Source organism: Ciona intestinalis, unplaced genomic scaffold (genome assembly GCF_000224145.3).
Source record: "Ciona intestinalis unplaced genomic scaffold, KH HT000052.1, whole genome shotgun sequence".
Taxonomy (NCBI): domain Eukaryota; kingdom Metazoa; phylum Chordata; class Ascidiacea; order Phlebobranchia; family Cionidae; genus Ciona; species Ciona intestinalis.
In genome coordinates this window covers 107,393-130,898 of record NW_004190374.1, presented here as the reverse complement: position 1 = coordinate 130,898, position 23,506 = coordinate 107,393, and the positions used below count along the sequence as shown (strand labels likewise).

Sequence of the window (23,506 nt, the reverse complement as noted above, 5' to 3'; positions counted from 1 at the left end):
AACCAAGGATACGTCACTCAAGTTCCCACCCAAAATAACTCAAGCCACTACAACACAAACACCTGTGAAGTGTCAGGCTTAACCGCCCACTTAACATAGAAATCAAAGGGCATTAATACGTCATTAAATACACGACATCAAGCGGGGAACGTGAAAGATTTCTTTCAACGTCGTCGAGCAATCTCGTCGTTTCAGTTAATCTGTTTAATTACCCCCACGCCTCTTTCATCGTTGGGCTAATAAGCAGTTGTTGCCATCCACCCTGTTATTATAAACTGACACAGACGCCACGAACATGATTGCCGACATATTTACAAGCACGTTACATTCTTTGAAAGATTGAATCACGGATAATGTTGTTCCCACCATAGAATGAACATGGCAAACTTTTTATGAAGATAACTTTAATACTTTGATCGTAGTGGCTTGTTTTGACATTTCATTTGAAAAATTAGAAGACAACGCATGGAGTTGAACCTGGTAAAACAGGAATAACAAGAGATTAATTCTCGGTAGGTCCGTCCTTTGTTTAAATGTGGTTGGAAATAATTTTCTCCACCACGTTTTAGTTTTTGTTTTGAACTTAATATTGCCGATTAAAGTGGTTTGTCAAGTCGATTCTAAACTGCGATGTTTCCATTGTGGACTTGCCGTGAGCGAACGCTCATTAACACAGACCAGTGTTGCCAGATGTGTTAAAATAAGTGAGAATATTTAATTATCGCACGCACAGGGCAACACTGATCACATGCATAAGAGAAACAAACAGTCGACACGTACCCGTGGTACGTATGCGGTGTACAAGAAGCCGCCAGTGACTTGCCCTGAGGGATAAGTGAAAACCTTTTTAACGCCCGCCTTCCTTGATGAGTTACAGTTACAGTTTGTAGCTCACCGAGTACAGTACCATTCGAAGAGTTCAGTTTTCATCCAGTTTTTGTCGTTTCAGATCATTTAGAACCAAAGATATTAAGAAGGGGTAGAGTCCTCAATCTTTTTAAAAAATCTTCGGTTCGTAAACTAGCTCACATCGACTGAAAGACGTCAAGTAAGTTATTTAACTCTGTTGGTTTATAAATTATTAAACGTTCATGTATGTTGTGGTATATAGGTCAAAATAGAAATAAAGCGCTTGTCGGTCGTTTTAATTCAAGTTTGTTTTGAGCAAACAGAAAGCTTTTAAAATATTAACGTCTCCAGTTTCAAAGTTCATCGCAAAACCCGAAACTTAGTATAAATGTTTCGGCCTGGGGTCGCGTGCCAACAAAATTAGAAATACAAAACATGTATTATCGAAATTGAATTCCATAATTTGTTCGCATCCGCCTTGAGCGTTGTGGTGCGTCGCTTGGCGGTTATCCTATCTAGATAATCTAACCGCAAGGTAGCGGCCGAGATACTAATGCCTTACGACTAACTTACCCCTCTCTACGCAGGATGATGAGTCTCAAATTAATCTTCGCGGTCTTAGCCATCGCAGTCTTCGTGAACTCACAAGAAGGTAAGGTGTTACGTCATTGATTACATCATCTATTACGTCACATTTCGTTTACACGTCAGAAACCGTGTGCCCCAAATATTACAATAGAAATAATTCTAAATGGTTTTAAATCGGTGAATACTGGGTTGAAATGATGGGCAAGCAGTAATATTAACTCACGGGGCAATGGGTTGCTTTGGGTAAGGTTCTATGGCTTTCTGTATGACCTCAGAGAACATAATGTTCAATATATTCACCCAACCTCTAATAAAGTGACACCACCCCAACCGCCCCAACCCACACCCGAGGGTTGCCCTCCTCGTGCTGTGATGGACCTTGTCGTATTGCTCGACTCAAGCTCGTCCGTCGGGGCGGCGAACTTTCAAATTTTGAGGGAGTTCTTGACAAACTTGACCCAAAACTATTACGTTGGGAACGATGGTATGCTGATGGGTCTGACAAGATACAACCGAAGGATCAACGATCGTTGGGACCTTAACGATTTCTCAACCACCGCACAACTAGAACAAGCAATCTCGAATATCCCTTACAACGGCGGAGGAACATTCACCGGGGCGGGTCTAAGTTTTCTCGCAAGGGAGAAATTTACCGCAGCCGCTGGAAGGCGAGTAGGAGTTCCAGCCATCGCGCTTGTTATTACCGACGGTAGAGCAAACGACGATGTAGCTGGACCCGCAGAAGCCTTGCATCAAGTGGCAACCGTAATAGCGCTTGGTATCAAAGGAGCAGTCCCAGCTGAAATCAACACCATAGCTTCTCCTCACCCCGACAACTCATACGCACACATCATCGACGACTTCTCGCAGCTCCCCGACATATTCAGCGCAATTTCCGCCGTGGTTTGCGAAGCTCAAGGCGCTCAAGCCGCTCAAGCCGATCCGTCAGGTTGGGCCATCATCAGCACGCTATGACGTAGCGACAATTGCGTCATCATCATCGTCATCAATCGCGACGCCGCGATTCATTCATAGAATCGCGATACGTGATTCTAATATCATTGTCATAGCATGCATCATCACAATCATCATTTTAACCCCCATACCTCCAGCTAATACTTTAAAGTATATCATACCAAATCTAATATTGTTCTTTTTATCCACAGTTTCACCGCCACCACCACCGGCACCAAGTAAGTTGAAATTTCTTCTAAATTTAAAGGAAATATTTAACAACTATAGTTTTTTACCAATTTTGAAATATTTTTTTAAAAAGTCTTCCATAAATTTTTACACATTTTAATTTTTTCAACAACTGACAAATATTAACACTAATTACTTTTCAGCAACCCAGCCACCGCCACCACGTGAGTAACGACTTTTTACATTAAAACAATATAATATTAATCTTTAAATAAAAATTAATATAGAGACAACGGCAGCCCCAACCGAACCCCCAACCGAACCCCCGACTGTACCCCCAACCGAACCCCCGACTGTACCCCCAACCGAACCCCCGACTGTACCACCTACAGATACGCGTAAGTAAAATGCCACAAACTAACAAAAGCAAGTCCGGCATTAACTATAATTCAAAATCTAATAAACGCGCTTGAAAAGTAACAAATGACACAGCTTAAAATTACATTAAAAGAACGAATAAATTTCAATAATGACATGTTCGAAAACGAATGTCTCAATGGTAACTTGACATGTGCTTGTGCATTAACAAACAACTCGGCGAATTCATTCAAAACAAGTTAACATCCATTCACCACGTAACAACCAATAAGCGCCGAACGAGTCATTAATCTTCTTCGATTGCAAACGAAGAACTATTTCTTTGAAATTCCCACCCGAGGCTGTAGAACTCGTTCAACAGGTTGACGCACTGCGCATGCGCATCAGTGATGTCACAAGGAGATTTTAATTTGGGTTCCTGGCGGGTTCGAGCATGTATCACGTGTGGGGAATATCGCGTCTTCATAAATAAAACTTTCATTTTATAAATAGCATCAGCGACCACAGAATGCGACAACCCAATTGATTTGGCTTTCATCGTCGATTCATCAAGCTCGGTTGGCGCTGATAATTTCCAACTTATCAAGGATTTCGTTTACGAGGTATGACATCATCCATATATATGTCTGTAGTAACAACGAATGCAACGAACTAAAGGCAAACGGTCATTCTATAACGCATGTAAAAGCTATGTGGTAAGAACTCCGTATTACACCTTCTGGTAATTACCAACCATACAGGAAATCAATCACTCACAAAGTTACATACGCCGTAACTTGTAAGCTAGCACGAGGTGCATGAAACAGAACACCCGTGTTTAACGACTGTTGTTGCCCCGCCATGCAAGGATAAATTAGGTACATTTCTTCATTTATTTAATCAATCACAATACAACCTGGCACAGCAAATATCCCGATCGTGAATCTAATAGACCACCAATGTATGACATTCTCACGCATGTTATAACGTTGATCGTATTACAGATCATCAATGGGTTGAACATCAGTGAAACTGAGACCCGAGTAACCCTTGCTCGTTACAACAACTGGGTTGATTCAAGATTCTTCTTCAACACTCACTTTGATAAAAGTGCAATGCTTGACGCTGTGTCCAACATGCCATACTATGGACGTGGAACAAAGACGGCACAAGCTCTTCATGTTGTAACAAGCCATCATCTCCAGGTTAGTGAATTGTTTTACTTATTCTACGGCGAGACACCATAAGTCCTATGATTTAGGAGAGTTGGCCCATTACCCCAACATCGTATATGCATGTCCTATTCCATATGGGAGGGGCCCTTTAACGATGCAAGAGGCCTGGAACTTAGGCTATAGCTTTGTTCTATAACCCTCTAACCCTCCTCCCTTCAATAGAAATACAACGGATGGAGAGAAGGCGTCGACGCTTACCCAACAGTGGTGATCGTCCTCACCGATGGAAGAACCAAGGACTTCCAAGACTTGGGAAGATTCTCCCGAGCATTGAAAGGTGGGCATGACAAGGCTTAAGAATGTTTGTTGTATGACTTCACAAGGATCGTTGTATAATGACGTCATAAACATTTTTGTATGCTGACATCATAAACTTTGCTGTGTGATGACGTCACAAACTGTGTTTGTTACAGCAAAGGCAACGCGAGTGATCGCCATTGGAGTCGGAGATGGAGCATACGCCGATGAACTTGTTACAATCGCCACCGCCCCATCATCCGAGAACGTCGTGATGGTTCCTTTCGAACAACTTATCACCAGAGCCAGCAACCTTATTAACATGGTAAGGATTGCCCATTGTGTTTCTATGGGCACAGCATCGGGCCTGGGATGTAGAACACGGTTGGTCCATTTCTACGGCGAGTGTTAAGACTGTTATTATTATTTGGAGTTCAGCCATTTTACGGTTTCTTGAATTTTGTCACGGTAGACTTAAATACATCATCAGATCAGATTTCTCATACTTATATTTTCCATTTGTAGCAAAATATTAAGTTGCTTCTAATTCGTAAGTTAGTTGGTGCGCAGGTTGACAAATATTGTAACATGTCACTTCTAATGACGTAGCAAGCATAGATTGTTTTGTAACAATAAGAATTCCCCAGGTTTGCATCACCGATGTGAATGAATGCCTCGTCGATAACGGTCAATGCGACCAGGTCTGTGTAAACACACACAATTCATTCTACTGCGAATGCCAAGAAGGCTTCACCCTTGGTGTAGATGCCGCTTCATGCGTTGGTAAGTGTGTTTTTCTCTTCAATGACGTTTGTGGCTTCTTGATGTTAGTATATTCTATGTGAGCGAGCCAAGGAACCTTTGATAGTTGGTTCACTCCACTTTATACCAAAGGTAGCCCAGTATGGGAACAATAGTGTTATGCAGCTTATGGTATCCATTTCACCCCTCACCACTAAACCTATTGTCATTTCCATTGTAACAATAATTTTCTTTACGACTTCATTATTGTTTAATTCTAGATAACAACGAATGTTTGACTGACAACGGTGGTTGTAGCGACACATGTACTAACACCGATGGTTCATTCGTTTGTTCTTGCCCAGTTGGTCGAATCCCAGCCGGAGACGGCCGCACTTGTGGTAAGTGCAAACAATCACGCATATACAATAGCTTTTATTCGGCACTTGTACTCGTATGTTACCCCCAGCGTGTGTATAACGACTGTTGTTTTGCTGCTAATCCTTCTCTTCGTTTTAATAGTTTACCTTAGCAATTCTAAATTCAAACGCATAAATACAAATGAGGCGGTGTACGTTATAACGCAATATTGTGCCACAGTTGACGACAGCTGTTACGAAAACACCGAATGCGACCACAATTGCCACAACGTCGTCGAAGGAACTTTCTTCTGTAGTTGCAATGCTGGTTACCAACTCAACGAAGATGGAAAAACTTGCTCAGGTAATGTCGCAATTAATAACTGTAGGCCTCTGGGTTCGAGGCGTACATAGGGGGTATATTATTAGGTCTAATTGAAACCTTTTGTGATTTATTGTCTTGCGAACCAACATATACTATTAAAATAAAGACTCGATACTATATCTGGTAGTAACAGTATATGGTTTATTTAACAGTAAGCGTAAGGTTCATAATGTTTTATCTGATGCCTCGAATTATTACTTGTTTGATTACCGCGTGAATCGCATGATATTCTTTGTGTCTGAAATCTAATCTACTGTGACGTCACAGACATCGATGAATGCTTGAACAACAATGGCGGATGTGAGGTATTATGTAATAACACCGATGGTGGATACGTGTGCGCCTGCCCAGAAGGACAAGGTTTGAGGAACGATGGCCGAACATGTGGCACCATGTGTTATACTTGCCAACGAGCAACCTCAAACGAGGAATGCATGGAACAGACCGTGTGCTCACCAGGAGAGGTAAGCGCTTGATTTTATCAACAACGAAATGGCCTAGAGCGTTAACAGCGATTTTGTTTACCGGATTAAATTGAAGATTTGTTTAAACACACGACTATACAAAGCTTATAGTTTATGGTTATTACTTTTGGGGTAAAGCTTAAAGTTATTACTTCTGGGTAAGGGTCCAAGTCTGACCTTAATCCTAAGTCCTCACGAACCTCACCCCTACAGAATAGAATATTACAATTATCTAGACATTACAATTGTCGTCATAAATATTGACGACTTTAATATATTCCAACAGTCATCATGCCAAACCGAGACAAGGTTCGAGAACCAAGTTATGTACATCACCAAGTCATGCAAGCAAACCGAGGCGTGCGTCAACAACTATATCCAAAACCCCAAAACTGCGTGGTCTCCATACCAGGTACGTCATCACTAGTTACGTCAACATACCAGTGGCGTCATCATTTAAGTGACGTCATCATTCAATTGATGTCATAACTACCAGCAACTTGGGGTGACGTCACCATAGTGACATCACCAGATATAGTGTACTGTTGAAGTATGTTTAATGATTTTACATACACAGTGCAACACCGACCCCAACGGAATCTCCGTGTGCCGATGTTGCTGCCATAACAACCTTTGTAACGCCCCTGGCAACTGCACACTCGCTGATGACGTAGATATCAGCTGTGAAGACCCCAACCTCATCGAAACACCCGAAGACATGACCATGACATGCTCAGGAAATGACGTAAGTAACTTGTTTGGGTTAAAAGCTGAAACCTATAAGTAACACGTCATGTTTCCTCAGCTTGGAGATACTTGTCTACTTACGTGCCCACCAGGATACCAACCAGTGAGTGGCGCCAGTGAGCTCGTGTGCCGACTTACCCCAAGAAGTCTTGAAGGTTACTGGGACGGAGAAGTTGGAGCATGTGGAGGTAACTGACCCGGGGTTTGAACCCGTAACCATCCGTTAACATACACTGTATTATTGTTTAGCAGCCACGTTTAACGACTGCCGTTGCCCCGCCACGTGTAGATTAACAAGTTACATACATTTATTTAATAGCTTTACCTGTGACGAGTTTCTAACAACTCTCGTTTCATTTCTCTTCGTTGTTTTATTTAATTTGATCTTCGCTATTCTATTCGAAGAGATAAATAACATTACTGTTATCTACAGATATCGATGAATGCGCCAATAACAACGGTGGATGTTCCCACTTCTGCACCAACACCAACGGATCATATTCTTGCTCCTGCCCAGACAGCAACCCATGCGAGAACCAACTTCTCGATCTTTTCTTCATCCTTGATTCCTCCTCCTCCGTGAGAGCCGCCAACTTCGAAAAGATGAAGAACTTCGTCGACCGAATGGTTGATCCACTCAACGTTGGACAAGACCGAGTCCGAGTAAGTAACATTTACAATAAAAGGTCGCGACTGTATTATGACGTCAATGTTTGACAATAATAGACTTTATCTTACAACAATCAAAGTCGCGCCATGCGCCAAACGACCCGAAAATAAATTCTTGATATTTCTTGTTGTTGTTGTCCACGTTGTCAAACTTTGGTTGAGCCACACATTTAATTGATTCTCTTTAAGTAGTTTTACCGTAGCGTGTTTTAACGACCGTCGTTTTGTTGCTAATTCCCTTCTCTTCGCGGTTTTAACTAATATGATCTTTGTTATCATTAGAAATAAATAAACTTGTACGTTCCAGGTTGGAGTTATGACATACAACAGAAAAACCTTCAAAAGGATCGACTTTAACGAGGCCGCAAACAACACCGACTTTTCAGAAAAACTTGCCGTAAGTTGAATCAACAACTTTGTGTTATTTACAGCAATAACTATCAACAGTAAACTTAATTAGCTTGAGCCACTCCCATAATGTGTTTGTGATTTTGTGTTCCTTATATGGTTTATAAGCAATTCCATGAATTATAATATTGATTTAAATTTTCACGGGGTAAAAGGTGGGTTTTGCCTAATTCTTCTGACCAATGCCTCGCTGTGGTATCTCACCGTCACATAATGCAATAACATGCCTTGGCAAATAGATTGAAATCTGTATTCGCTAAATTAAAAATGATTGCGATTAAAATACATCGCATTCGAACTTATGTTGATATTATTCCATCATAGGCGATCCAATACAGCGGACGAGGCACCAAGACTGCCCAAGCCATCAACTTCGCTGCTTCCAACTGTCTTCATGAATCTCGAGGACGACGACCCAACGTTCCTCTCTCTGTTATCCTTATGACTGACGGAAGATCCCAAGACTGGAGACAACTCCCATCAGCAGCAGCAACCATGCACCAAAAAGCAAATATGTTCTTCTCAATTGGAATCAGTGAGTAGATTACCCAGTAATACCTCATTGAACGAAAGAGGTGTATGAAACAGAAAATCCTTTATAACGACTCTCATTGCCCTCCACGGGGAAAAACAAGTTACATGCATCCGTTCAAGTTGTTGTGCATATCTGTTGTATTTGTCACGTTAGCTTTTACATTGTATTAAATGACGTCACTTTGTGCAGCCAACCGCGTCAACGAGAGAGAGCTCTTGACAATCGCCAACGACGACCCAACCAAATACACCATCCTGCCGAGTTTCGACTCCTTGGACAGCGCCGACCTCGCTCAGTTCTCTGGATCAACTTGTCTTCAACCAGAACCTCAACACTTCCTCGCTGTAAGAATCATTACGTCATAATATATGCCCATTGTCTCGTTTCCGGAAGAATACCTCATAGTTCACTTATGACGTAACAATAGGAAACCCTTTAATCGCGACGTAATGTGACGTAACAAATCATTAACAACGTGTTTTTATTACCTCACAGTCGGACGGAAAAACATGCGACGTCGATGAATGCAGCGTTGACAACGGTGGTTGCAGTCACAATTGTACCAACACTATCGGATCTTTCTATTGTTCTTGTCCCGAAGGACAAACCATCGTTGCCGATGGCGTTACATGCGGTAAGTTATATTCGAAGCAAGGCCTCTTGCTGTTTAACTTAATCAGCTTAAAATTGTTGATAACGAATACACCGCGTGTATTGCCGCCAAGTGTTTATCGTAGAACAATAACCCATTGTGTTTGGAAATTCCCGTTGGACTAATTTATCACGGTACCGATATCTCAACGCTCTATACAAATCGTCTTCACCAGGGAATAAACTCAACTACAACAACAAGAGGATCTGCTTAAATATGTATCTTGTAATTAACATGAAATAACTTCCAGATGTCGATGAATGTTTGGTTGACAACGGCGGTTGTGAACAAGGTTGCATCAACAAACTTGGAGGATTCAACTGTCTTTGTGGAAACGAATATGAGGTAACAATACTGCTTCTTACGTCACAATTAATAGTTTCTAGTATAGTAGGCAATTAGAGCATTATGACGTACCTAAATCGTCTGTGATGTCATAGCCAACATTTCCACATAATTCACTACGTGTTATATAAGTCGTGCGACCATTATCGGGTTAATATATCTTCAATGTAACCTTGCAGGTGGAAGGTTTCACTTGTGATGACTTCAATGAATGTGTCGATGAGAACGGAGGCTGCAGCCACCAGTGTGTTGATCTTTCACCAGGATATGAATGTGCTTGCCCGGCGGGTATGCTGCTCGGGCCAGACATGCAGACTTGCGGTAAGTATTCACCACAATCAAGTTTAGAATACGACGATGGGCTGTGACTGTTCGATAGTTGAGTAATACTGTAGGAATCTTGAAATATAAACGATTATTTGTTCCCCAGAGGTCGACAGTTGCGCAGCTTTGGTTGCCCCATTCGTATGCGACCAAAACTGCCACAACATTGTCGGTGGTTCATACACTTGTTCATGCGACGATGGATACATTCTAGAAGCTGATGGTCACAATTGCACAGGTATCAAGTCTCACAATGTTCTTTATGACGTCACACTGCAAAACGGTTGTTTAACAATTAGTATTATGACGTAGAAATCAACGAGTGTGACAACAACAACGGTGGTTGTGAGGAAATATGCGAGAACACACCAGGATCGTACAACTGTGCCTGCCCACCCGGGTTCGGACTTCGAGACGATGGTAAAACCTGTGGAATTCAATGTTATGCCTGCCAGAATGTTCTTTCTAATGAAGAATGCGGCGAACTTGTGGTAAGTCACGTCATAATAGTCATTATTATAGTCATAATGTATACTATTGCTATCTACATTACTTTCTTCGTGGGCGAGGTCCTACAGAGTGATATGCAATAAGATCCGAGTAGTAGCCCACAGTTGGCCCATCACTCCATCATTACTACATACATAGTTATATAAACAGCTTGTGTCCAAACACTCAACACTGACACTTTCCACTACAGGCTTGCGCTGTCTCACAAGACGCTTGCTTCACTACCATGCGAACCAGAGACAACGTGACTTCAATCACCAAGGGATGCCAACAAACACAAGCTTGTATCAACAACATGGTTCAAGTAAGTACTATGACGACATAATTGGATGACGTCTCTTGAGTGTTCTTTGTTACAATTCCCTTTATTATAGAACAACCGAAACATGGGCGAGGGACCTTCACAGTGCAACGGAAACTTGCAGAACTCGAAATGCGAATGTTGTTGCGTTGAGTCCGCTTGCAATGCTGATCTTTGCCCATACGAGATGGACAGTAAGTATAGTGCTTTACTGCCGTCTAGCGGTTATATAAAAACAATTTTATTTTAGTCGCTGGATGCGAATCCTTCGTCAAGACCGATGTTGTTTTCACCGGTGAACGTCAAGATGGAAGCATTGGACCAGGGGGAATGGCTAAAGTTGAATGTGCACCAGGTACAACATTACTTCATTCCTTTAACAATGGATTTTAACGATTGTCGTTTTGTCGCTGAAGTCCTTCCATTCGTTGGTTATTTAATTTAGTCTTTCCTATCGACTTCAAAGAGATAAATCATTTTGTTTTGAAACTCGACGTCTCTTTTGAGTTGCATAAAAATAAACTAATTTTATTTGTAAGGTTACACTTTTGCTTCAAACAACTCCGCGCCCGTCCAACTGAACTGCAACTACAACTATGCCAACAACACAGCGGCTTGGGATGGAGATTACAACGAACTTGATGAATGCGTCGGTGGGTTTGTTAGCATAGCGGTTTTAACTCCAATATTACACAATCCGAAATACCAATTTACCGAGTTTAACAAGCATAAAGAATTGTTATAATACAGTAGAGTATTTTAATCCAGTTTTAAATAAATTAATGAAATCTATAACCTTGTCTTTAACAATAACTACAAAACAACAATATTTTCTAAAATCCTGTATAACGCTAACACACTGAACAAACTTATTATACTTTAATACCGAACTGAATACACACCGAACGCCTCATACATTATATACCCATCAGCAAACTCGGCAAAACACGCACACGCATCCCACGCTCCCACCCGTATTAAACAAAACTTTCCGCAGACGTTGACGAATGCGCCAACAGCGAGAACGGCGGTGGATGCGCAAACCCCGCTGTTTGCGTCAACCTTCCAGGAACCTTCGAATGCGTTTGCCCAGATGAGCCAGATGATTTCGTTCTTATTGATGGATCCATTTGCGAACGGTGAGTAAACTATGCCGTATTATTTTTCACGTCAAACTACCGGATTTAAAGTTATTTTCCAGCTCTTTTTCAATTAATGTTCTTTGTATTAAATACTTAGATAGTAACACAGTATTACCTTTTAAATATTATTTTGTTGAGTGTCACGTGTAAGACCCAACCCTTTAAAAATAAGCTGGGATACCTTATAAACAGTTGATCCTCTACACTCCTGGTTAAGTATAATCATTCCTTCCATTAGTGATGAATGCTCCGACCCTGATATGGGCGGTTGCTCGCATAACTGCACCAACACAATCGGAAGCTACATGTGTTTCTGCCCATCAGGAATGACACTCATTGAAGATCAACTTACATGCAGTAAGTCCTATACCGTTGAAATGTCGTTAAAATGAGTACAAACTTTCCAATGTGTGTGGCTTGTATAGTTTTGTCAACTATTTTTCCTGAATTTAAGTTGCCGGCTCTGCACTAATACAATTTCGCCAGCTATTTACAACCAACCAAACCTAACAATCTATATCTAATCTTTCAGACGTCGATGAATGCCAAGATGCCAACGGTGGATGTCAACAAACATGCGTCAACACACTTGATGGTTACAGATGCGAATGCGGACAAGGTTTGGAACTAAACGCTGATCTTCACACTTGTGATGGTAAGTCATGATTAGATGGTTATTCCTGGTTACTCGCATCAGCGTATGAGCCAACCCCAATAAGCACTCAGACGTGCCACAAGACAATACCCATACATAGGGAACGGGTTATACACATACCAACTATATTACCACAAATATTTAAGCCAACAGTGTTATACGGTTATACTATACTGAAGTCCAGCCACAAACGCCCCTACTTACAAAATATTCATCTATAAATAACCATCTTCCCCAGACATCAATGAATGTTTGATCAACAACGGTGAATGTTCACACAACTGCACAAACTTGGTGCCCGGATACGAATGTTCTTGCCCAGAGAACATGATCTTGAACGGCGATGGCTTCACTTGCCGGTGAGAACAGGACTTATGTACAGAACATATGAAATGATAAAACCGTTACTTAGGATTTTAATTCTAACTATATAATCAATAAGTTTAATAAAGCTGACACAAAAGTTAAAGTTAAAACAGCATAGGCTACTGTGAGTCTTTAAGCATTTTCAATGCAACTAAGCTACCGGTTTAAACATTAAATCAAAACCGACTTAAAGAAAGTTATTAACTCAATACATTTACAGAGTCAACCCATGCTACACCAACAACGGTGGATGTGGTGGTGTCTGTACTCCATTGGAAGTTGGATTTCAATGTTCATGCCCACAAGGTAAGTTGTATCATTAAACTTGGAATGTGGGGATAATGGGTTCAAGTCCCACGGCATGCCTAACCGTAAGACATCTATAATGTGTGTATGGACAAGTAAAAACTCCGGCTTAAATCTCGGAACCCAATGCGTGCCCTATTGTACATGAGCCTTATAGAGTAACGGTTTCCATATTCGAAGAACAACACGTCTTTAATATGCAGTCGCGTATATTGCGATCATGTATCACACCATACAGGGTAATTTCGAAACCATAAGGAATAAATACTTTACGAATCAATAATATGTAAATCATAATGCCGTCCCATTCCTGCATTCACTTTGATACCCAACCCCACACAACAACATTAGCTTTACCAACCTTTCTAACTTCCAGGATACGACCTCCTTGAAGATGGAAGTTGTTTGGACATCAATGAATGTGAGAACAACAACGGTGGTTGCCAATACAACTGTACCAACACCGATGGAAGCTACGTATGCTCATGCCCAGTTGGTCAAGGTCTTCACGGCAATGGCAGGACCTGCGGTAAGTAACGTTGGGATGAATACATGAGCTCAGTGGGTTAGGTTCGCTCATACTATCATTTGTGTTAAAGTAAAACGATCGGAATGCTTTTTTTGCAATTGTACACACATTGCCTGTTAGCTTTAGCGGCCTACAATTAAAAGTTACACATATTATGTATATCTACAGCGCAGTTTTATGACTGTAGTTTCGTCGTTAATTTAATACTTTTATTTTACACACGATCTTGTATCGTATTCGATGTGATAAACATTATTCTACATCACTTTAAATTTTGTTTTATCTTTCCCAACATTGTAGGTCGTGCATGTTACCACTGTAACGGTGCCAGCACCAACGACGAATGCAACGCCATGCCAATCCAGATCTGCACTGATGACGCCCAATCTTGCGAGAACGAAGTCCGAATCAACGCTGGTGTGAAACAAATCTTCAAGGGTTGCAAACAAACACAAGCTTGCAACAACAACTATATCCAGGTAATTAATCAATGAAGAAATATGACAAAGCAGTGACGTATCAATAGTGACGTAGTATTGACGTAATCCCACTGATCCCACACAACCCTTGAATAAAATATACTTGAAGCGGGCATAAGGTTGTATTTAAACACCCCATACTCTATCATCGACGTATAAAAATTAAGCCCAAGAGAAAACTCTGCACTAACATAAAATGGCAACCAAAACACTCCTATATAACAACCCTCCACCTACAGAACCCAAGGAGCGCATTCGAGCCTTCACAATGCAACGGCAACCTCGGTAACGACGTGTGCAGATGTTGTTGTGCAGGACATCTTTGTAACTTCAACGAGAAACCATGCCAAGCACCACAAGCATGCCATATCAGAAAGGTAAGTTGTGATGTCATCATGTGACGTATTTGATTACGTCACAACGGCAATCTATGTACCTTTATTACAAGACTCACTGCGATCTTATTTTAACTGTAACGTAATTAACAGCTACAACTACGAAATAATGTTGCTCCACCACGATTGTCATATTCATTATAACGTCACTTATACCATTGTCTTCTCGTTGTTTTTAGGCCGATGTCGCGATCGTCGTCGACTCCTCCAGTTCCGTGAAATACAATAACTTCCAGAAGATGAAATCTTTTACATCCAGTTTGTTCCAATCTTTCAAACTTGGTGACGACCGTGTTCGAGCAGCTCTTGTCAGGTAAGCTTAAACAATTCGACAGTGAGCATGATGTCCAAGCTTTTGATAAAGAAATTAAAAATAACTTTTTTTATTCTCGTATGGCTGGGCAACAACAATCGATAACACGGGTGTTCTGTTTCATACATCTTATGCCCGCTTACGACTTGCCACGTATGTAACTTTAAGAGTGATTGATTTCCTGTGTGGCTGGCAACTTGTACAACTTAAGCCGCCATCGTATCACACAGTTCCTTCCTAACCATCCATGTTATAGATACAACCGACGTGTTGATCAACGATTCGGGTTCGCCGATACCAACACCAAGGAAGAAGTCCAAGATGGAGTTGACGCCATGCCATACAGAGGAGGTGGTACCCTCACAGGACAAGCCCTTCAACACGTCATTGACAATACATTGAAGACAGAGAATGGAGCCAGAGATGACGCACAAAAGATCGTCATCACCATCACTGACGGAAGATCCCAGGTAACAACGTTTGTTTAATTATGTCCGGTCATTCCCGGGTCGTTTGATGATTAAAACATCATTCTAGATCAAACCCTAATCAAGCGGACTTCGCCATTTTATGGGTAGTGTCTTGTCTGCTATTGGAATATTGACTTTGAATTAATTAAGGCATAAGTTCGTACTAAGCGTGTCTTAACGACTGTCGTTTTGGACCTGAATGTTCTTCAATTCCGTTGCTACCGTAAGTTATGGGTATTATAAGTATGTAATCCATCTAATATTCAGGACGATGTACTTACACCAAGCCGAGCCCTTCGTGCTGCTGGAGTCATCACATTCGGAATCGGAATCGGAGCCCGAGTCCTTGAGACCCAAATCAACGAGATTGGAGGCGATCCATCCCGAACCTTCAGCGTTGAAACATTCGACCAACTTAGCGGGTTGGTGTTGAACCGAGTACGAGAGGCAGTTTGTTATGATGTGAATGAATGCAACACCAACAACGGAGGATGCAGCGACACTTGTGTCAACACAGCCGGTTCATTCCACTGTGCTTGCCAAGATGGATTCATTCTTTCAGATGATCTTTCTACTTGCATCACAAGTAAGAATAATAAAGTAGATTTAAGGTTTGAAACTAATCCTTTAACAAAATAAATACAGCATAGAGTTAACTGCATATGTTTTGTCTGCCATGCTGTATGATTTTGTTTGAGTTAAAGTTGTTTTTAAACCAAATGTTCCTAAAATTGATTGCGTCCTGTCCCCAGAAGATTAGTACCTTTTATGTTATGTCTGGTATGAACAACCAACAGTAGTTCGAATAGTAAACACTCGTTGTTAAGATTCACCAATTCAATTTTATCAATACATTGTCGGCCATAATTTACCGATGTTCCTTATGTACAGACTCCACTGGTGCTCGTGCCAGCTTCGACGAATGCTCTGTTAACAACGGTGGATGCAGTGATGGTTGTACCGATACTTTGGTAGGATTCAACTGCACTTGCCCTGTAGGATTTGTTCTGATGAGTGACATGCTTACTTGCACAGGTTAGATACAAGCATTATATTATATGACATCATTATACTTGTGAGTAGTTAGCGCTCGCATGTATAGCCAAGAGTATACCGGTACGAGGCTCGACACTGCTACCATTGTGGGCATATGTGTCTTTGAAAAGACACTTAACATTTTGCCATTTGCCAACCCATTGGCCAATAATCAGTTGGCCAAATTATCAGTCATACAGAAACGCAATCACCAACAAAGTTACATACCTGGTAACTTGTAAGCGGATACGAGGTGTATGAAACAAAACATCCGTGTAATAAAAACTACCCCGCCACACTTTGATAAACGAATTACATACATTCATTGTTTTCACCCCATATTCCCATAGACGCCGACGAATGCTTGACGGCCGCTTGCTCGCATAGTTGCGTCAACACACCAGGAAGTTACTTCTGTGAGTGCCCACCTGACCATTACATGGCAGAAGACAAGATCACATGTGAACCACGAGCATCAGGTATGTGATGTCATTCTGACGTATGTTGTGACGTGGAGATATGTCTGTTATAAGTATTATTACAAGTTTTTAGTAAAATACCAAAATTCCTATAAAAACCCAAGTTTTATAAAGTTAAAACTTTTTTTGTCAAATATTAAGACAAGTTTAAATAAAATATACAACATTCGCTTAAAGTAACAATTATCTGTTTTGAATCATTCATTTACTCAACAGTCGCCGATTGTGCCGCCGGTTTCTTGCCCAAAGGACACAGCTGTACCCAACAAAGCAGTGACATGATGGCCTACGTACCAGCAGAGGAAGCATGCGCAGCCGCTGGAGGTCGCCTTATGAAGATCGCTGATTATGGAGTTAAGCAGATCATGTCAAGGAACTATCAAGGAGCTAATTGGTTCGGTAAGTAGCGTTTGCCTTGTTCTTTACGACTCCTGTCTCGTCTTTGTGTAAAACATTGTTGACGTATGAAAGTAACATTGGTTGGTACTTGCTTATAGCTAGAGGTCCCGGCAACCACCATTGTGGCAGCTGTGTTGTTTAGCTATGATAAACCACCCACAAAAGTTACATACATGGTAACTTGTAAGCGGGCACGGGATGTATGAAACAGAACACCCGTGTTATAACGACTGTCGTTTTCTCACCATGCGAAGATAATGATTTAAATCCATTCATTATTTACAAAATAAACAATCGTATATTCGGATACAGGTCTCACCGATCGCTCAGAAGAAGGGGTGTGGGTAAACTCAGATGGAACAGCCTTGGAATACGAAGAAGGATGGGCATCCAACCAACCAGGTACGTTATTTCCTGTTAAAAATATACTGTGTAGTAATTATTATTATCGTAAGCCTCGTCGCGCGCAAGGTATATAAAATTTGCCGCCATGCGAAGATATAGAAGTTGCATTCATTTAACTTGCTCAGCCTTTCAAACTAATAACCACCCTCAAAGTCACGTGGTAACTCAAAGGCGGACTTTTGGTGTATGAAACAGAACACCAGTGTTATAAATTCTAAGCTTGAAAGATGTATAAACTTTCCCTTAACTCATTATTCTACTATCACAGGAGTTGGCGATTGTGGGAGTTTGGAACACTACGCTTTCTACTCCAAGCTTTGCTCACGAGAGATGAAATATATCTGTGAACAATCACGAGCTGAAGGGTTGGTCATATTCGACAGGACATGGCCCAACGGTGCACAAGCCAAACTTTACTTCCCTACCGATGTTAACGCTGTGAAGATCACTTTCCCACAACCAGTCATTCGAGTGAACGTAAGTTTAATTTTATGTATTTATGAGTGAGGCCTCTACAGTGTATGATTATATTATGAGGTCCTACAGTGAGGCATGCCAGGGAACCTGGGACCCCAGTATTGGTCAGAGTTGGCCCATTAACCTAGGACAAATTAGGGTATAACCTGCAGCCCTTAAATAAAAGTTACCCACACACATGTTACGCATACGGGACGAGCGCATAAATTTAACTAACCCTACCCTTCATTGTAGGCTTGGTTTTCACAAGTCGCTCAACAACTTTCGTCCACCGAGTTCGTGATCTCACAGAACGACATCCATCGTCAAAGCAGCCACGGTGAGGGACAATTCACCGTCGATATGAATGAGGTTCGCTTCCCCGACTATGACATCACAGTCACACCTTACGAGCTGTAAATGAAATGCTTCTAGAATGAAATAGAACAATGGAACTTGTATTATAGCTATATTATAAGCACTTACTACGTCAGAATATAACGTATTCGTCACAATATAATGTCTTGCGTCATAATTTAACGTATTAGGTCATATTGCAACGTCTTACGTCATACTGTAACCTGTAACGTGTTACGTTTCAATAACTTCGCAAACTGCCAAATAAGATTTACTGCCACATGATGTCGCCATTTCATTATATTTCTCCCCACATTTTCCCTTATTTACAAACAATTGTATTCTGGAATTCGGTGTTTTATATACGTCATAAATGAATTGTACGTCGTTTGGAATAAATAATAGACGGTCATTCAACTTTGTGTGTTAACTTGGGGTCAAAGATCAAGGGTGAACCATCAGGGGTCAAGGGTGAATGGTAGGGGGTCAAAGAGATGATTTAAAACAAAACTTGGAGACAATTACCCCACACGCCAATAATGTTTCTCGAATAACTCTTCAATGACGTCACAATGATATGACATCATTATGATCTTCTCCAATGTAACGTCCTTCATTATTATGACGTCATCGTATCATCCATACAGTGACGTCACAGTTATCCCACGCGATCGCTGATTGGACGAAACTCACCAACGAACCACGTCAGCGTTACCGGGAAAATTTGTTTAATATTTCAATTTGTGCGATTTGGCTTATATAGTTCGTGATAAAAGTTTGCCATTTTCCGCCGTGTGATTAAGCACTTCATGCGATAGTCTTTTGTTAAAGAACATTGTTACCCCCTACTGGTATTAGTACCGTTGACCCACAGAATGTCTCCTTGCCATTTCATTTCCCATTTTTATGTTTCTCTTTCGAGCAGCTTGTTTCTTGTAAAAAGATTAAACAGTCTCAAGAGCGAAAAATACGATTTTTGTCATGTCTTAGGCCTGCTACATTCAAACAAAATTTACAGTCGTTCGAAAGTTGTTATTCAAATTTTCGAGCACCAATATCAACGTCGTGTTCATATTCAAAACCACAGCTACGTTTAAATGGTACTTGCGGTACCATCTCCTTGATATACTTTTTCCGCAGTCGCCGTGGATTAAACGACATTTGCATTTAGCCTTACCACAAGCTTTACTTCTGGGTTTACCAAGAAAACGTGTTAAGTGCGGCATTGACCCAGTACGATATATAAGCGCACGAACAGAGCGATCCAGCTATCAGACCATTCTCGAGGTAGCAAAGCAACAAGGCTGAGCGCGATTTAACAAAATCTCATCAGCGAAGTAACAGAGTTTTTCACGAATTGATAACGTTGATGCAAATAGCAAACTTATTCTCGAACAATCAAGAAGATCAATCGGCGATTTGCGTGGTGTGTAGCAAAAGTGAAAAATGAACAGCGTCGCAGTTTTGCGAATGTTCTTGTGTGTTTCAGTCGCAGCTATATTTGTAGAGGCTTCCACAAATATTAATTCGAAATCGTTTATTCACAAACTTGCCAAGCGGACCACCAGCTCGATCGGAAGAAATATCCGACCTCGGCGATCGTTTCAACCAGAAACCGTCAGGAAATCGGCGATACCAAACAGAGCCACAGCATGCAACACTTGTTTGTTGACAGGACGAAACCACAGATATCGCTTTCCAGAAAGAAGGGGTTGCTTTAGATCAGTTTACGCCCTTGTGCCGAAATGCGAGGGGTACTGCGAGTCATACCAAGTAAGTTGATCGTCAACCCTGATTTAAAACAATTTATTAACGTGCTTCTCTTTTTACAGGTCCCTTCCTACCACAATTTGATCCAAAGTAAACACTCAGCTTGTACTGCGCAGACGACGCGAACATTGAGAGTTTTCAATCCCTATTGCTTCGGCGGAGCAAACCGTTTGTTTTATATAACCATCCCCACATCTTGTAGCTGTACAACCGGAACTGAATTTCAACCTGGTTACATTCCCGGTGTAAGCATTATTACGTCATATGTTCATTGTTTACTTTCCGAGAATAGCGTGAAACAAAGTTTATTAATGACGTAACAATTAATAAGAAACTCTTCAATCGTGACGTAACCAGTTATAACCGACATTACAAATGTGACGTAACAAATCATTAATAAAGTGTTTATTATCACAGTCGGCCTGGAGAACAGTCGACGTCGATGAATGCAGCGTTAACAACGGTGGTTGCAGCCACGGTTGTACCAACACTATCGGATCTTTCTATTGTTCTTGTCCTGAAGGACAGACTCTAGTTGCCGATGGCGTTACATGCGGTAAGTTATATTCAAATCCAAGCCGCTTCCTGTTTAACTTAATCAGCTTAAAATTGTTGATAACGAATACACCGCGTGTAAAGCAGCGAAGTGTTTATCAACAACCCATTGTCTTTGGAACTTCCCGTTGAACTAATTTGAATACAAATCGCATTTATCAGGGCAATAACACCTAAACACCACACCCAACATAACACTTGTGTTTAACATGAAATAACTTCCAGATATCAATGAATGTGTCGATGAGAACGGAGGTTGCAGCCACCAGTGTGTTGATCTTTCACCAGGATATGAATGTGCTTGCCCGGCGGGTATGCTGCTCGGACCAAACATGCAGACTTGCGGTAAGTATTCACCACAATCAAGTTTAGAATACGACGATGGGCTGTGACTGTTCGATAGTTGAGTAATACTGTAGGAATCTTGAAATATAAACGATTATTTGTTCCCCAGAGGTCGACAGTTGCGCAGCTTTGGTTGCCCCATTCGTATGCGACCAAAACTGCCACAACATTGTCGGTGGTTCATACACTTGTTCATGCGATGATGGATACATTTTAGAAGCTGATGGTCACAATTGCACAGGTATCAAGACTCACACTTAACGTCACACGCAAAACGCACACGCACCGCTTCTACCCGCATTAAACTTAACTTTCCACAGACGTTGACGAATGCGCCAACAGCGAGAACGGCGGTGGATGCGCAAACCCCGCTGTTTGCGTCAACCTTCCAGGAACCTTCGAATGCGTTTGCCCAGATGAGCCAGATGATTTCGTTCTTATTGATGGATCCATTTGCGAACGGTGAGTAAACGTAAACTATGTTTCTTGTCCACGTTTAACCAACATGCTTTTAAGATTCTTATTTTAGCACTTTTCCAATTAATGTTCTCCGTATTAAACACCTAGAATAGTAACACAGTATTTACCTTTTTAAATCTTATTTTGTTGAGTGCCACGTGTAAGACCCAACCCTTTCAAAATAAGCTAGGATACCTTATAACCAGTTGATCCTCTACACGCCTAGTTAAGTCTCCAAGTAATTATTCCTTCCATTAGTGATGAATGCTCCGACCCTGATATGGGCGGTTGCTCGCATAACTGCACCAACACCATCGGAAGCTATATGTGTTTCTGCCCATCAGGAATGACACTCATTGAAGATCAACTTACATGCAGTAAGTCCTATACCGTTAAAATGTCGTTAAAATGAGTACAAACTTTCCAATGTGTTGTGGCTTGTATAATTTTGTCAACTATTTTTCCTGAATTTAAGGTTGCCAGCTTTCAATATAATTCGTGTAATTTAACAATGTTACCAGCGTTATACCCTATTATTTTGTTTGAAGATTGGTATACGTTATTATACAGCCAAATAATTCAGCTCTTTAGCTCTACACTAATACAATTTCGCCAGCTATTTCTACCACGTCTATGGTCGCCAATGTCTAATAAATCACTGCTATATTTACCACTGAAACAAAACATATCTGTGTATGATCAAACCTTTACAACCACCCAATTCTAACAATCTATATCCAACCTCACAGACGTCGATGAATGCCAAGATGCCAACGGTGGATGCCAACAAACATGCGTCAACACACTTGATGGTTACAGATGCGAATGCGGACAAGGTTTGGAACTTAACGCTGATCTTCACACTTGTGATGGTAAGTCATGATTAGATGGTTATTCCTGGTTACTCGCATCAACGTATGAGCCAACCCATATGTTCCAACCCCAATATTACTCCAAGCACTCAGACGTGCCACAAGACAATACCCATACATAAGGAACGTTTTTTCTTTTTATACTAAAACATGGGTAAGGTTCTTGTCGAGGATTTAAGTCGTTCTTGCGAGCGGTGCCGCGACGAGCAATTGCCGTTAAGCGTCTTGCCCAAAGACACATACGCCGATCAGGGCTAGTACCGCCGTCGAGCATCGAACCGGGTTTCGATGCAGTCGCCTGAACCGCTAAGCCACGGCGCCGGACCAAACAACCGGTTATTCCCATACCACCTATATTACCATAAATATTTGAACCAACAATGTTACTATATTAAAAAAGCCACAAACACCCCTACTTACAAATTACTCATCTATAAACAACCATCTTCCCCAGACATCAATGAATGTATGATCAACAACGGTGAATGCTCACACAACTGCACAAACTTGGTGTCCGGATACGAATGTTCTTGCCCAGAGAACATGATCTTGAACGGCGATGGCTTCACTTGCCGGCAAGGACAAGACTAACTTGTATCGTGTTACGTTTCATTAACTTTGCAAACTTCCAAATAAAATTCACTGCCGTATGATGTCGCCATTTCACTATATTCCACCCCACATTTTTCTTTCTTTACAAACAAAATCGGTTTTTAATATACGTCATAAATGAATTGTACCTCGTTTGGAATAAATAATAGACGGTCATTCTACTTTGTGTGTTAACTTGGGGTCAAAGATCAAGGGTGAACGGTCAGGGATCAAGGGTGAATGGTGGGTGGTCAAAGAGATGATTTAAAACAAAACTTG

At 41.2% G+C, this 23,506-nt stretch overlaps 2 protein-coding genes across 5 annotated transcripts; both read left to right on the top strand.

The window, feature by feature from the left end:
* The first annotated feature begins 918 nt into the window (after nucleotides 1–918).
* Nucleotides 919–19,052, top strand: LOC100182571 (fibrillin-3). 4 transcript variants are annotated; one of them, XM_026838065.1, is made up of 47 exons: nucleotides 928–1,048; nucleotides 1,437–1,501; nucleotides 1,754–2,386; nucleotides 2,604–2,630; nucleotides 2,784–2,804; nucleotides 2,868–2,978; nucleotides 3,451–3,560; nucleotides 3,942–4,142; nucleotides 4,335–4,449; nucleotides 4,586–4,734; nucleotides 5,057–5,192; nucleotides 5,432–5,551; nucleotides 5,751–5,873; nucleotides 6,162–6,358; nucleotides 6,645–6,770; nucleotides 6,936–7,103; nucleotides 7,164–7,293; nucleotides 7,539–7,768; nucleotides 8,082–8,171; nucleotides 8,507–8,717; nucleotides 8,907–9,061; nucleotides 9,213–9,351; nucleotides 9,620–9,714; nucleotides 9,894–10,035; nucleotides 10,145–10,276; nucleotides 10,351–10,529; nucleotides 10,739–10,852; nucleotides 10,923–11,043; nucleotides 11,100–11,204; nucleotides 11,389–11,502; nucleotides 11,847–11,988; nucleotides 12,230–12,348; nucleotides 12,524–12,646; nucleotides 12,885–13,005; nucleotides 13,233–13,318; nucleotides 13,695–13,847; nucleotides 14,148–14,326; nucleotides 14,566–14,703; nucleotides 14,901–15,034; nucleotides 15,291–15,504; nucleotides 15,772–16,090; nucleotides 16,396–16,539; nucleotides 16,890–17,018; nucleotides 17,235–17,417; nucleotides 17,730–17,819; nucleotides 18,091–18,299; nucleotides 18,534–19,052. In XM_026838065.1, exons 2-47 carry the CDS (start codon nucleotides 1,438–1,440, stop codon nucleotides 18,696–18,698), a joined length of 6,906 nt encoding a protein of 2,301 aa, XP_026693866.1. In that variant the 5' UTR covers nucleotides 928–1,048; nucleotide 1,437; the 3' UTR covers nucleotides 18,699–19,052. The 4 variants fall into 4 exon arrangements, with proteins under 4 accessions (XP_026693867.1, XP_026693868.1, XP_026693866.1 ...); XM_026838066.1 differs by lacking the exon at nucleotides 1,754–2,386 and having other exon boundaries at nucleotides 919–1,048; nucleotides 18,534–19,050; XM_002123159.5 differs by lacking the exon at nucleotides 2,868–2,978 and having other exon boundaries at nucleotides 18,534–19,050.
* Nucleotides 19,053–19,919: 867 nt separating this feature from the next.
* LOC100180982 (matrilin-2) lies at nucleotides 19,920–23,409 on the top strand. The gene is made up of 9 exons (XM_002129920.3): nucleotides 19,920–20,408; nucleotides 20,468–20,650; nucleotides 20,823–20,961; nucleotides 21,186–21,305; nucleotides 21,415–21,546; nucleotides 21,626–21,767; nucleotides 22,023–22,141; nucleotides 22,514–22,636; nucleotides 23,091–23,409. Exons 1-9 carry the CDS (start codon nucleotides 20,082–20,084, stop codon nucleotides 23,225–23,227), a joined length of 1,422 nt encoding a protein of 473 aa, XP_002129956.1. The 5' UTR covers nucleotides 19,920–20,081; the 3' UTR covers nucleotides 23,228–23,409.
* Nucleotides 23,410–23,506: the final 97 nt, after the last annotated feature.